At 38.4% G+C, this 15,359-nt stretch overlaps 1 protein-coding gene across 2 annotated transcripts in view; it reads left to right on the forward strand.

Annotated features, from left to right (window-relative positions):
- Positions 1-15,359, forward strand: part of EP300 (E1A binding protein p300) — a 66,102-nt gene that overhangs the window by 23,880 nt on the left and 26,863 nt on the right. Inside the window, exons 3-11 of one of the 2 annotated variants that reach the window (XM_018048811.1) lie at positions 2,029-2,205; positions 3,485-3,746; positions 4,922-5,035; positions 5,905-6,150; positions 9,559-9,652; positions 10,216-10,353; positions 11,905-12,022; positions 12,676-12,847; positions 15,083-15,160. In XM_018048811.1, coding sequence (XP_017904300.1) covers positions 2,029-2,205; positions 3,485-3,746; positions 4,922-5,035; positions 5,905-6,150; positions 9,559-9,652; positions 10,216-10,353; positions 11,905-12,022; positions 12,676-12,847; positions 15,083-15,160 — 1,399 coding nt within the window. The remainder of the gene's footprint in view (positions 1-2,028; positions 2,206-3,484; positions 3,747-4,921; positions 5,036-5,904; positions 6,151-9,558; positions 9,653-10,215; positions 10,354-11,904; positions 12,023-12,675; positions 12,848-15,082; positions 15,161-15,359) is intronic. The other variant, XM_018048812.1, reaches the window with a different exon arrangement.

Raw genomic sequence — 15,359 nt, forward strand, 5'->3', positions numbered from 1 at the left:
CAAATGTGTGAAGGACCAAACTCTACTAGGATGTACTTGATAAAGACATTATGCGTCTTAACAAGAGACATGAAGGCATCTTACTAATTCCAGTGTTTTATTTATATAAATTGTGGACTCTTAAATGGCTTTCGTTTTACATCTACCGTGAATTTCCATGCTAATAAGAAACACAAGTGAAATCCAACTCCCCCAAGTGTAGGCGATCACACTGTTGCAACTGTGTTAGTGTAAATATCAGCACTTTAAAAGCAGTATGGAGCAGCAGTGCTCCCAGCCCCATTTGGAACTACCAGAAGAAACTGGAACTTCACATAAGCCTGTTTGTGTATTTGATTATCCCTACATTTTCACTGGTCAGATTCACATAGGACGTTCCAGTTATCGGAGACCAGATAAGTTTTTACTCTGGCTGCGTCCCACTGAGGCTGCCTTTTTTTTTTTTTTTTTTTTTTTTTATGCTTTCACCGGAACGATGCCACTTCCCTTGGTCTCATTCCCTATCATCATCCCTGCCTCTTTGTGAATTTAGTGTTTCATTTCCTTTACAGGTTAGCATTCAGGAGCCAAAAAATAGGGAAGGAAGGTGTGCCACTCACTGCCTAGTTCTAGGGAAAGGGAAAAGCTGAAGCAAATGTTGGAGATTCAAGAAACATGATGCTCAGGTTTGCAAGTAAATGAGTAAGGGAGATAAGTAGTACTTCTGCCATGGAGAAGTAGTCAAGTTCTCATGAAGATAATGAAAGGTCTGGTATACCATCGTTTTTTCCTCCTTATGAGTAGAAAAAAGTGAGGACAGATGGCAAGAAAACCTGTTAGATGCAGTCTACAAAAGCTGTGATCAGGGACTTGAATTAAGACAGTGATAGTGGGCACGGATACATGGGACTCGGTGGCTAAAGATAGAATTTGAAGGACCCTTTGATAGGATTGGATCTGTCTGAGAAAGGTGAGAAATCTGGCGTGACTCCTTTAGCATCCTTAGTTTCTATCCTGAGTGCTTGCAAGTAGGCAGTGATTGACTTACACAGGGCTCTTAACGTGGAAGAATAGAGTTGTGAGTTGCATCATTGTTATCATTAAAACATTTGGCTTTTGAATAATTGATGCTGTGTTCTTTAAGCTACAGTATGATGGTTCCACATGGACTTAAATAAAGACAGGGAAATACTTTTTTTAAGCCATGCTCTGCGGCATATGGGATCTCTTAGTTCTCCGACCAGGGATCCAACCTATGTCCCCTGACCTGGAGGTGCAGATTCCTAACCACTGGACTGCCAGGGAAGTCCCCAAACTTCCTTTTTAAAGTACATAGGGATTGCAAATACACTCAGATTACTTTACGAGCCTACGAGGCAATTTAATAAAGCAGCTAGGTGTAAGATACCAAGAAATGCAGGCTTTAAAGTTTACGCGCTATATCTAGATAATTCAGATTCAAAAAAATTTTAAATCATTGTTGTACTGTGTCCCTAAATATAAAAAAAGACATATCCCCCAAACTACCAGTTTTCTACCTTGTTTTGGGTATTTGTTTGTTTTTTTAACCCAGCTGCTCCACACAGCATTTGGGATCGTAGTTCCCTGACTTCAAACCCAGGCCCCCTACACTGGAAGCAGAGTCTTAACCACTGGACAATAAGGGAAGTCCCCTCCCTTTTTTTTTTTAATGCTGGAATAAGCATTCAAATGCTTTGATATATCAAGTTCTCTAATATATTTAAGGCTTAGATAGTTTATTGAGTTGAATTGAATTTAAATGAAAAGGACTTAGTACATTGAAAGTGGAGATGAATGGCAGAACCTGCTTAGTAGGTGTAGCTAAGTGAAGACAAATTTTTAGTGACATCTCATATTTACAGGAAATACCTCGAAATTTACTGTACCTCAGGCCCCTAGTCTTTTTATATATGGAGAATTTCTTTTTAAATTGTCTTTGTAAATTAGGAAGCGGAAAAGGAAAGGAAATAGTATGTCCTGTTAGTGTGGGGAATAAGATGTGATTTCTTTTCTGTTTCTTGTTCTCAGATGGGAATGATGAACAACCCTAATCCTTACGGTTCACCATACACTCAGAATTCTGGACAGCAGATGGGAGCCAGTGGCCTTGGTCTCCAGATTCCGACAAAGTCTGTACTACCAAATAGCTTATCTCCATTTGCAATGGACAAAAAGGCAGTTCCTGGTGGAGGAATGCCCAATATGGTGGGTAGTAATCTATCTGCAGATTTGTTTTCCATCTGACACTTGAGCAAAAGAAATGTGTTTGGGACTTCCCTGATGGTCCCGTGGTTAAGACTCTGTGCCTCCAATGCAGGGGGCGTGGGTTCCATCCCTGACTGGGGAACTAAGATTCCACATGCCATGCATGCTTGGTGCAGCCAAAAGTTTTTTGTTTTTTTTTTTTTTTTAAGAATTCTGTTCAACTTTTATGTTTTCTATTCTGCTGTAAAGCAGAACAGGGTGTAATGGGATGGTCCCTGTGATCAAGGAAGCTTATGCCTGCCTTCCATTTCACATGGTGTTTTTTCACTTGGGTAAAAAAACTAACACCAGTAAGGGTGTTAGTCCCAACAGAAGTAAATGGGGCTGCCACAATGAAAGTTTTGGGGTCCTGCCATATTCAACTCCTTGTATACGCAATTCTTTCTATAGGATAAGAAAGTGGAACCATTTTCCTCTTTGGTCAGTCATCTGGATATCTATTGATTTATATCTGATACTGTTAGAAGTAACTTCCCTCCCTCTCAAAGTTACACATTATTTTTAACAGTGACTGTTGTTACGGAAAAATCTCCAACTCTTCTAACAGTGCTGTTTTTCTAAAGTAAAACTATCTCTAGTTGTAAATGTGTCAAATAGTCCATGTTCATCTTCAAAAATTGTACTGTAGGAATTTTATTTCCTTTTCAGATATTTTAGGTTTTTTGCTTTATGTCCCATAGTCACTGAATGCCTGTATTTCAGATGCTCTGCTAAGTACTGAAGACAAAAGATTAACACGTTTCTTAGTCTCCAAAAATGTTTACTTTTCTATAGGAAAAAACGAATTTTGTCCAGAGTTTACAAAAACTAGTTTTTCACCCACCTGAAAGGTCCCTGCCAGGTCTCCCGAGAAGCTCTTCACTATTTCAAGACCTAACTTGAACATGCCCTTCACAACAGATTCCTTTATTTACCCCCTTGCATTGGACTTTACCATGTCCTTCTCTTTCTTTTACTCTCTGTATGTCACACATCCTTTGATTATATTACTTGTTAATATGGTAATAGTAATTTATTTTCTTGTTAAATTAAGCTTCTTGATGGCAAAAGCCATCGTTTATTTATCTTAGAATCCCCTGTGTTAAAAAATTGGGTCTGGCACCAGTAGATGACATGTCGTTAAAGGTTTTCATTGAAAATCTCCAGGTCCGTTTTTATTCAGGAGGTAACACCCAGTGACACCTAACATTGAATATGTCTTTACTGTTGTATCCCTTAGGGCCAGCAGCAGGCCCCACAGGTCCAGCAGCCAGGCCTGGTGGCTCCGGTGGCCCAGGGGATGGGTTCTGGGGCACATACGGCTGATCCGGAGAAGCGCAAGCTCATCCAGCAGCAGCTTGTCCTCCTCCTGCACGCTCACAAGTGCCAGCGCCGGGAGCAGGCCAACGGGGAGGTGAGGCAGTGCAACCTTCCCCACTGTCGAACCATGAAGAACGTCCTTAACCACATGACACACTGCCAGTCGGGCAAGTCCTGCCAAGGTGAGTGGGCTCAGAGGTTTTTATGCTTCGCAGTCAATATTTATTTATAGTTAGAGCTGATCACATTTTCTCTCTCCTGAGATTCCTTACTGATAATACCTTACTCTATGTTATGATAAAATTCAGTATCATTTGGTGAGTGAGTATCTAGAGATGTGGTAGTAGAGGAAGTTTTAGAGACTTCTCTTTTGCAAGGAACTTTTATTTGCCCCAGCATAGCTTTAAATATTGAGAGTTCGCTGTCATGAAGGCAAACACTAAAAAGAATATTACCCATCTTAATATAATTATAGAGCCATTAGAAATCTGTATTTTTTGTTGGAGCGTAGTTGCTTTATGATGTTATGTCTGTTTCTGCCGTACAGCAAAGTGAATGTTATACATATTCATATATCCACTCTCTATTCTTTTCGCATGTAAGTCAAGTATTGAGTAAAGTTTCCTGTGCTAGATAGTAGATTCTTACTAGTTACCTGTTTTATAGAGTATAGTATATATATGTCCTTCCCAATCTCCCAATTTTTCCACCTCCCCTGCCCAGTAACTAGAAGTTTTTTTCACACCTCTGATTCTATTTATGTTTTGTAAATAAGTTCGTTTGTACCTTTTTTGGGGGGAAGGCTGCCCTGGCTCTTCATTGCTGCATGCAGGCCGCGGGGGCTCCTCCTGGTGGCAGCTTCTCTTGTTGCAGAGCACAGGCTCTAGGAGCTCAGGCTTCACCAGTTGCAGCTCTCGGGGCCTCGAGCTCGAGGGCTCAGAAGTTGGGGCCCACAGGCTTAGTTGCTCTGTGGCATGTGGAGTCTTCCTGGACCGGGGTACCCTTGCATTGGCAGGCAGATTCCTATCCATGAGCCGCCAGGGAAGCCCTGTACTCTTTTTTTTTTTTTTTTTAAAGAGAAATCTATTTTTTAAATCTTTCTTTCTCACACAGTGTTGTGGTCAAAAATAGAGGCTCTGGAAATCAGACTGCTTGAGTTTGAATCCCACTTTGGGTGCTGTGTGACTTTGTTCAAATTACTTAACCAATTTTTGCCTATTTTCTCAACTGTAAAATACAAGGATTAATAACTACCCTTTAGGGGGTGTTAGGAAGATGCATTAATAGCATTTGTAGCACTCATTATATGGTTGATAAGTTAGCTAATAATAATTTAAAAAATCATTTTTCTTATTAGTGGCACACTGTGCATCTTCTCGACAAATCATTTCACACTGGAAGAATTGTACAAGGCATGATTGTCCTGTGTGTCTACCCCTTAAAAATGCTGGAGATAAGAGAAATCAACAGTGTAAGTGATGAAATCTTTGGAAACTTTTATATCAAAGTATTCTTAGACTCTTCACCAGTGCAGTTAGGTGAGATTTAATGTGCTTCTTGATTGTATGAAGTTCCTGTGACTGCCAGTGCTGTCATCCTAGATTATTTCCACTTATCACAGACTTCATGATGATAAGGTTAGAACTGAAGTATTTATTACTTAAAATAAGATCCAGAAAGATCATTGCTTTGACATTGGGCAGATTATTCTTCTTCTCTACCTGTGATCCTAATATTTAGATAATTTGAAATTAATATTAAAGAAAAGTTTGAGGTTATTTTTAGAAGCCTGGGAGTGATGAGCTTTTCTTAGCGAAAAAAAGTATTAAAAGTAGAAAGTGCAGCCACCACATCTCATTTAGGATTTAAAAATTTAATTTAAATTTAGGATTTAGGATTGAAAGATAAATTTGGAACTGCATATAGCATATTTTTAAAAGGAATGAAATTCCATAAATTAGTAAATAAATCATAAATATCCTAGTAGAGAATTAGGACTAGGAAATAGTTCACTAGAAGGAGGAAATACCCAAAAGTTCCCTATTAAATTAAGTAATAAAATACCATTTCTTTCCTGTCAGGCTGTCATGTATTCTTGGTGGGAACATTGATACAGCTTGTGGGGAGGCTTTTGGGTATTTTGGGTCAAAAGTTTTTCATGCCAGTGATGCCCTTTGACCAATCAGTTCTATGCTTAGAAATTTAAGGAAATAATGGGAAACAAGGTGCATGTATTTGATAATCACACAACAGTATTTTTGTGTTTAAAACTCAGACATGATAGTATTTCCTGTCTCAGCATCTTTAATGTTGTAATACTCTCTCTCCTGTTTTCCCTAGCAATTCTGACTGGAGCACCAGTTGGACTTGGCAATACTAGCTCTCTAGGGGTGGGTCAGCAGTCCACTCCCAGCCTAAGCACTGTCAGTCAGATTGATCCCAGCTCTATAGAAAGAGCCTATGCAGCCCTTGGACTGCCCTATCAAGTAAATCAGATGCCGACCCAGCCCCAGGTGCAAGCGAAGAATCCGCAGAACCAGCAGTCTGGGCAGTCTCCCCAAGGGATGCGGCCTATGAGCAACATGAGTAAGTCTGTGTCCTCCTCGTCATGACAGAGGTGACACCAGCTGTGTGTGTGATTGCCGTGTAACATGCAAGGGTAGCTCCTTGGTTAATTTTAGTCTATGTGTATGTGTATGTCTCTTTTACTCCGTCTCTGTTTGCTTCCCCATCTCCCCATCTTTTTTGTTGTTATGTGAATAAGTTTTTGAAATAACTTTTCAAAGATTATAGTGTAAAAATCACCTTGTAATCTGTATACCAGAGGCAACAGCTATTGATGTATATCCTTCTTAATCTTGTTGTGCATATATTAGTTTCTGTTTCTAGGAATGGGATCCCATGAGTTTTAACAGACTGTTTCTTAATACAGTGTGAACATCTTTCTGTTTCTGTACCTAATGTATCCTTTTTGATGCTTCTGTAGTATTTTGTTGTATAGAACAGTCTTGTTACAGGTGGACATTTAAGTTTCCAAGTTTTTTGATATTTTAAAGTATAAAAAGAAATGGTTGTGTTTGGGCTGGAAGTTTTCTTTTGGTTTGAGGTGTTTGATTATATAGAGTTCAGTGTATCTGGTAGCTGGAGTGATTTGCCTTTGAATAGTTTATCAGATACACTTGTTTGCCTAACCTCTCTCTATTATAGAACAGAGGGAAGGGAAGAGTGAGCTGTGTTCTTATACCCTAATTTGAGGGTGGTTTTTATTCTATAATTATATGGGGAAAGAGATTGGCCCTAAGACTATCTCTTTACTGTCAAGCAGTTAAACATCTATAAAGCAGTTTTGGTAAGCCCATGACTTAATACTTTGCTTCTTACTCTAAAATAGTTCTTGGTGATGAAGTTCTTTGTAACTAGACAGCAGTCTGATTTGAAGTAATCTACCATGCTTTTTTCTGTGAAACTCATTTTTGCTGTTCTATTGATAGGTGCAATAGGCTTTAGTTTTTGCACATTACTGTTTGATTCTAAATGAGAAAGCAGAGTTGGGCACACTACTCATGAAAATATAAATCTTGTTGATTTTTATTATTTTTAACTTAGGAAAGTATACACTCTCTTATAGCAAGGAATGCTAACCTGTTAAAGAGTTATTGAGAGAGGAGTTTAATTTATTTTCAAGTTAGCTTCTTGGATTTCTTTTACCTTTCTGAGTCTTTTTTAAAATTTTGATCTCTTCTACTGTTTTGGGGGGGCGGTGTTGCACTCGGTCTTCATTGCTGTTATGTAGATTTCCTTTAGTTGCAGCAAATAAGGGCTACTCTTTGTTGTGGTGGGCAGGCTTCTTGCAGTGACTTCTCTTTGTCACAAAGCACAGGCTTGCAAGCTCAGTAGTTGTGGCGCAGGGGCTCAGTAATTGGTTGTCCTTACTTCTGAGACATCTCTAGTGTGGATGAGCAGGTAAGTGAACAAATAGACAAAACAGCAGGATTTCTACTGCATATTTCAGGTAATACAAATTCTGTAGCAGAGAGGGCCAGGAGGGAGCCACTCCCGGAACTCTGCATCAGAACTTTTTACTGTAAGGCCCCCATGACCCTGTTTAACCACATTCTTAATCTTCTGATTACTGTTGGATTCACTTAACGTATAAAGATTTTGTCGGGGCTTAGAAAAAAATGTAGGTTCTCCTAAGGCTTAAGATTCTCCCTAAGGCTTAAAATATTACGTGTTTTCTTCTTGATTATTAGGTGCTTTGAATTTTTCTTTTGTTCATTTTTTTTCTTTCTGACTTACTCTGTCAGTGCCAGTCGTGTTTTTATTCCTACATTTTTGTATCTCAAGTGAATGCTCACTCTTAGGGTCTTAAATACAAATCTGTGTAAAGGTGTCTTTCTCAAGTTAAATTGAGCCATTACTTGCAATCAATGCCAAAGATTAAATGAACCTGGATACTTTGGAGGGAATGTCGATATCTTTTTTCGTATGCCATCAGAAGGCAGTAAAATAAGCAAATCGGTAATAGTATAATCACTTTTTTTCTTTACCTTCATTACTGTTGCCACCAGTGAAACAAATCTGTGTTAAGGATGTGTAATTCTCTTAAAAGTGAATGTTTCATAGTGACAGATAAGCCACTACCAGCAACTGTATTTCAGAGCCTGCCTTGATGCTGTTAGGAGAGTTCTGCCTAACCATTTAGGAAGTGTGATGAAAGAAGGCAGTAGGATTTTTATTAGACACTGTTAAGAAATCCAGTCAATTATTTGCATTTTAGGGAGGAGTTTTGTTTTCTTATTTTTAACTAAATATCTTGAAGGATATATTAATAAAATGGTTAATCAAAAAATTTTAACCACGTGAAAATCTGGTTTAGTATAAATACTGCCTTAGTATAAATACTGCCATTGATGGTTTTCTTTAAGAAGTAATATTCATTAAATCTTAATTAAACAAGTAATAGGAATACATAGAGCTATCCAAGCCAGTTTGAAGGAGTAGTCAATTTAAAATGTGTAATGCAAATGCTGTCTTTCATTCCCCTCCCTGGGATCATCATCCTTAGGTTGCCTATGTTCTTATATAGATGGTGCTTATGAAAACATGTGCATGTTTTAAGTTCGGTTCCCTAAACAATTGAAGTTCTAGTTTTTTGCTCCTTTGGACACCATCACTCTTATTTTCATCCATACGTATGTGAGTATAACTGTAAGATGGAATGGCAAGTGGAAATCTAAGTTGGTGAAAATGTGTGTACATTCTTTTTTCATTTGTTGACCAGTTACCAGATAGCTTTCCCAAGAGTGGATCAGTTTACACACCTATGAAGTTTCATAGAAAATGCTTCTTTTCCCAAACCTTTCTCAATATTTTATATTGTCAAACTTTAAGGGAATTCATAGGAATTCCCTGATGGTCTAGTGATTAGGACTCCATGCTTCAACTGCAGGAGGCACAGGTTCAACCCCTGGTTCAGGGAACTAAGGTCCCCAACAAGCCACTAAAATTCCACAAGCCCAGTGGCCCCCCAAAAAAAAAGTTTTTGGAACTTCATACATGAAAAAAAAATTATATGTTTTTCATGTATGTTTTTTAAGCTGTTGTATTTCTTTTTTAATGTAAATTCTTTTCCTCTTGTTCATGTTTTTCTTATTATGCTATAAAGGTACTTTGTGTAGTAGCCTTTATATATGTGTTGCTGATTATATTGCAAGTAATTATCATATATTATCATTTTCCCCCCCAGATTTGTCATCTGTCTCTTGACTTGGTTTATGGTGATTATTTTACTTATTACTAATTACTTCTACATTTCTAAATATCCTTAAAACTTCTGTTTTGGGTCTTTTGAAAGGACAAAAAATTCTTGTAATGTTTTATTCTAGTACTTTCATAGTTTTCCCTCTTCCTTTCTTTTTATCCTTAATTTTTGTTTTTGTTATCATTTTTTGGTATTTAAAATACCGTCTCTTGCTTTTTGTTTTGACGTAGGTGCTAGTCCTATGGGAGTAAATGGAGGTGTAGGGGTTCAACCGTCGAATCTTCTTTCTGACTCGATGTTGCATTCAGCCATAAATTCTCAAAAGTAAGTTTTAATCTTGGCTTGTGCCCTTTGTCAGATTTCAGACACTTGTTAGAGCTCCGTATTTGAGCTTTTTAAGTTTACTTAATTTGATAATATCCTTGATGAATGATAACAAATGTTGTGTTTTCTTTAGGCTCTGTATAACCTCTTTAGAAATTATATCAATTATTTGGAGTAACTGACACCTTTACAAATACAGTAGGAAGTTAACAAATGCAGCTGTTTAAAAAGCAGGTTTGCTTTATCCCAATGCTAGCAATTAGTCCATTGCCCAGTGGATTCCTGGGTAAGCTGTGTCAAAATGATGGCTTAATCTTCTAACACAAGATATCTTGTGTCTTTTAAACATAAGATATCAGCCACCCCTCCACACAGTAAAATGTTACGTGTTTTGTTTCCCCTCACAAATACAAATACATACATACCATTTCCCCCAGATTTATGTGTAAATAGACCTGTCATAGTGTGTTGGCCCTATTGCAGTCATCACTGTTAGCTCTACTTAAATGAGTGCCTCTTTCTCCTACCCTTCTTTGCTAAAACTGTTTCACTCCTCTTTAAAGCCCAATGATGAGTGACAATGGCAGTGTGGCCTCTCTGGGTCCTATGCCAACAGCAGCTCAACCATCCAGTACTGGAATTCGGAAGCAATGGCATGAAGATATTACTCAGGATCTTCGAAATCATCTTGTCCACAAACTGTAAGCTTGTTGGCATGTCTTATTCATAAGGAGTTACAAGGTCAATCTGCCAGGCACTTAAACACGAGAAATGACTGATTTTTCTATAGCCTGGTTGCTGCTGCTACTTCTCCTGTGGCTTTCCTGCTTCCTATTCTCTGCTTCTCAACTTTTTCTCCATCATTTCTTAGGTGTCTTTTAGCTTTTAACCATGTATGAGGATTCTGTCTAGTGACAGTAATCAATATATATTAAAGATTATTCATTTTAATAATCATTTCCTTTATAAAGCTCATATTTTAAAAGAAAAACTAGGTTTTAACTTAGATCATTAGAATAGTAGTGGCAACACAGCCTTCTGTGATCCTTGGTAAAATTTTTATTATCTTGACAAATTGAATCTGTTTGGGTGGCCTCTGTGGTCTTCTGGTCTTCTAATGTGTTCATAGCAATTACTTGTGAAATACTTGTGCACTGTTTTTTGCGAAGTTAATGTATGCCAGGCACACTGCCTCACAAACACTGTCTTGTTGGTTGAAAGAGGCGTAAGGCATGTAGAATGGTAAAATGTAATATACCCTAACCCTAAAAATAGAGCAGAGGGATCTCCACTTCATCCAGTTTTTTTATTGCCTTGAAACCAGGTAGTCTGTCTTGTCTTCTTAGTTTATTTTTATGTTACATTAGCTTGTCAGTTATACTTGAGCTTCATTTAGGAATTCTCAAATGACAGCACCAGAAATGGAATTTGACACAAAGAGAAAACTGAGATTATTTTTAATACAATGAATTAATAAGGAATAACGAAAACAAACTTACCTTGTGATCAAATTGTTTAGAAACTTAATAGAAACAATAGGGTATTTGGGATTGATCATCTGACTTGAGGTTAATAATATATGCTTGAGAACTTTTTACTAACTCGGATTTCCATTTATTTCTTCTCCACCTGGTTCCTTCAGGTGTAACACACAGCTGACCATGAGCTGTCCAGATGATAAAATTCGTAGCTGAAATCACATTTGTCAGCCTTCAGGAAAGTTAGTGCCAAGCATTTTGGGAAATTGCTAGAGAGTAAAAGACATTGAATTTAGCAGAATTTTCTTTGCATTTTTGCTCCCTTCACTTCAAGTTTTTGATCTTTTAAGATTTTGTAGAGATTATTAGGTTTTATTTTACTAAGCTGAGTGTGAGAGTAGAAGAATCTTAAGGCTTTTGCTACATGATGCTATAGTAGAGGTCAGGTTTTCTCACTTCCCTTTATGCAGATAGCACAGGTGTGTTTTTTTTCCCTACGTTAGGGTAATAGGGACCAGAGTATTTCTATGGAGTTAGTTCTTATATTCTGATCAGGAAAACCCTTTGATTTGATTAATACAGACAGACACTTCTTTGGGTCGGTAACTTATGTTTGAACACATCTCAAGCCTTATTTTAAAATTTTACCCAAAGTATTCATTGTATAAAAATGAGAAAATACTAACCAGGAAAATATTTAAAATACTGTGTGTTTCTATGATGAGAACAAAAAAGCTGACGTGATACAATAGTGGTAGGATTTTATATTCCTAGTGTTCAAGCCATATTTCCCACTCCGGATCCTGCTGCTTTAAAAGACAGACGGATGGAAAACCTAGTTGCATATGCCCGGAAAGTGGAAGGGGACATGTATGAATCGGCAAACAATCGAGTGAGCATCTGTTTTTTCTATTTAAAGCAAAAGTGGACCTCTTCTGGTTGTTTATTTTTGTTCCTCTTTGTTGCACGTACACAGAACACTATACCTCAGAAGACACCCTTTAGCCTTTCTGTCCTGTAATGCACTGTGGAGTTGCGATAACAAAACACTTTTCTTAAAGTGTATGTCAAGAATCTTACATTTTCCCTCTTAATACAGCGCACTCATGTGGCACTTTATCTGGGTTGTCCTTCTGGCAGCTAAAAAGTGGTTGAGCTGTTACCATGCTCTGTGCTATTTTCACTGGAATATGGTGGTGAATCAGCTGCTTAGTATCTTCATCTCAAGTAGTATTTTTGTATCAGTTGAACTTTCTTTAAATTCGCACTTCTGTAAGAAGTAGCATATTCTTTGCACATGTTGGGAATTGTACTTTGAGAAGTCATGCCTTACTATGTAGATCATTATATAGCAATTTTTTACTGATCATTTTAAATGTGAGCTCATATTTGGAATGATCTAAGAAAGTAGATTAGAATGCTTCTTTTCCCTTTTCATTTCTGCCTTTTTTAAATGAAGCAAATGTTTGCTCTTAGTTCATTTTTTCTGTTACCTGATGGTAGTTCATCTTTTTTCCTCATCTCTACTTAACAAAATTCAAAAAGGCGGAATACTACCACCTGCTAGCTGAGAAGATCTATAAGATTCAGAAGGAACTAGAAGAAAAGCGAAGGACTAGACTACAGAAACAGAACATGCTACCAAGTGCTGCAAGCATGGTGCCAGTTATGAACACAGGGCCTAACATGGGGCAGCCGCAACCAGGAATGACTTCTAGTAAGTGCTTTTTATGTATTTTTAGGAGAAGCTGAAATAAAATGGTTTCTAACCAAATTCACTAATTTGCATTAGCTTATGTTACTATTCTAGAGCTTTCAAATGACTATTGCCTTTTCAAAGAACTTGGTTCGTTCTCTAGTAAAAACAGTAAACAGTTTATTGAAGATTCCTAGACTTGCTACTTGTCTTAACAATATGGCTTCATTTTTAGTGCCACATAGTGACACCTAGGAACTGATAGCCCATGGGTTTTTACTGACTTGCCTGTGGTAGGCAGCCAATTGATGTAGACTCCGCAGGCAAGCACCTCACTGGCTTCGATACATCCTAAACAGTATCGGATTACTTACCTTGTCACACTTTCTTCTTGACCCAGTATGTTCATAGGCTAAGAACTGTTTAAATGATGTGTGAATGGCTATGATGGGGAAAACCAGTGTTTTTTGAGTCAGGAAAAGCTGGCTACCTATAAGTAGTGCCAACTGAGCCAACAGGTATCAACTCTTAGGCCATTGGTGGATGGTGAATGGGTGGAGAAATTCACACCCCACAGGTCTTGAAGGAGTCAGGTGGAGAGCTTTCAGCAGCCTCTTGTGTTAACTGTGGTGTGCTGGATACATTTTCTCATTGGACCGTGATGGTGAAAAGAATTGAGAACAGCATTTCTGGCAGAGAGAGCAACATGCACTGAGGCCCCACTAGCAAGGGAAAATTGCAGGTGTGTGGGTTTGGGTGGTTTTTTTTTTTTTTTTTCCTGAGTAGATAGGTAAAACGATTGTTCAGAAACAAAGTCAAGACTAGAGTTGAGGACGCTGCTTCAGTGCTGATAGTTTGAATTAGTGCAGTAACTACGACATAGAGACAAGTGGCTAAGTTTGAGATACTTGAATGTGGTACAATTTACTTGACTTCTTTAGAAATTTGAGCCAAGTTTAAAGTTTGTCAGGTGTTAAATTGTAGTCTTTATTTTAAAATACAAACAATGGTTCTAGTGTGCTGCTGCTAAGTCGTTTCAGTTGTGTCCAACTCTGTGCGACCCCATAGACGGCAGCCCACCAGGCTCCCCTGTCCCTAGGATTCTCCAGGCAAGAATACTGGAGTGGGTTGCCATTTCCTTCTCCAATGCATGAAAGTGAAAAGTGAAAGTGAAGTCGCTCAGTCGTGTGCGACTCTTAGCGACCTCATGGACTGCAGCCTACCAGGCTCCTGGGATTTTCCAGGCAGGAGTACTGGAGTGGGGTGCCATTGCCTTCTCCAGGTTCTAGTGTAGGCAGGAACAAATATTAGTGGGACTGAGTAGCCCTAAGTGCGTGTTTATAGAATGAAATCCCTCTCTTATCCCATACACAGAAATCAATTGTAGAAGAATCCAAAATTCTTTTTTAACCATAAACATAACTAATGAGCAAACTAGGGAAACGAAGCAAACCACCTTTCATAAAAAGTGATTTTAGACTATATAGATTTAAATCATTAGTAATTATTTCTATTTTTGTATCTAAGAGGTACATGATATATAGTGCAATATAATATGTATATTATTTAAAGTCAGTGTTCACAGTGGACATGTATACATCAAAACACATTATTGGGGGGTACACAATCAAAATTGGTCACTGGACAAAATCCGTGGCTCTTGTCTATAGAGATATTCTTTTTACCAGTGAAATAATCAGGCTTAATCAAATGACAGCATATTAATACTGCTGCTGCTAAGTCGCTTCAGTCGTATCCGACTCTGTGCGACCCCATAGACAGCAGCCCACCAGGCTCCTCCGTCCCTGGGATTCTCCAGGCAAGAACAGTGGAGTGGGTTGCCATTTCCCTCTCCAGTGCATGGAAGTGAAAAGTGAAAGTGAAGTCGCTCAGTCGTTTCCAACTCTTGGCGACCCCATGGACTGCAGCCTACCAGGCCCTCCGTCCATGGGATTCTTCCAGGCAAGAGTACTGGAGTGGGGTGCCATTGCCTTCTCCGATGTTAGTCTTTTTAAATATAAGATCTTACATTATTTCCTGTCAACACCAAAAGCACCCTGATTCATAAAGAAATGGACTAAAACCATTTCGAGATATTTTCTTGTATTGCAGAAAAGCATTTTCTTCAGATTCCTCTCTAGTTCAAACCTTTATTCTTTTGATAGTCAGACTGAATTCTGTAAGTTACTACTCTTATTTAAACGGGAACAGCTGGCTGAAAGGTGCGTTTCTAACCATTTCTCTGTTCTGCTCTAGATGGCCCCCTCCCTGATCCATCTATGATCCGTGGCAATGTGCCAAACCAGATGATGCCTCGGGTAACTCCACAGCCTGGTAAGGTTTTTGTTTTTTAGCAGAATTCCTAGTGTATTACAAGCTTAAAATTGTCACCTTGATTCTTGCTGCCACTCAGCAGCAGGTATTACAATTGTCTAGTTGAGAAATCAGAAAGCCTTTGAGACTAGGAGCCCAGGGAGGGAGGAAAGGTGAAGAGCAGGTTGGCTGGCAGGTCTAGGAGCAAAAGATACAAACG

This window comes from Capra hircus, chromosome 5 (assembly GCF_001704415.2).
Source record: "Capra hircus breed San Clemente chromosome 5, ASM170441v1, whole genome shotgun sequence".
NCBI lineage: Eukaryota > Metazoa > Chordata > Mammalia > Artiodactyla > Bovidae > Capra > Capra hircus.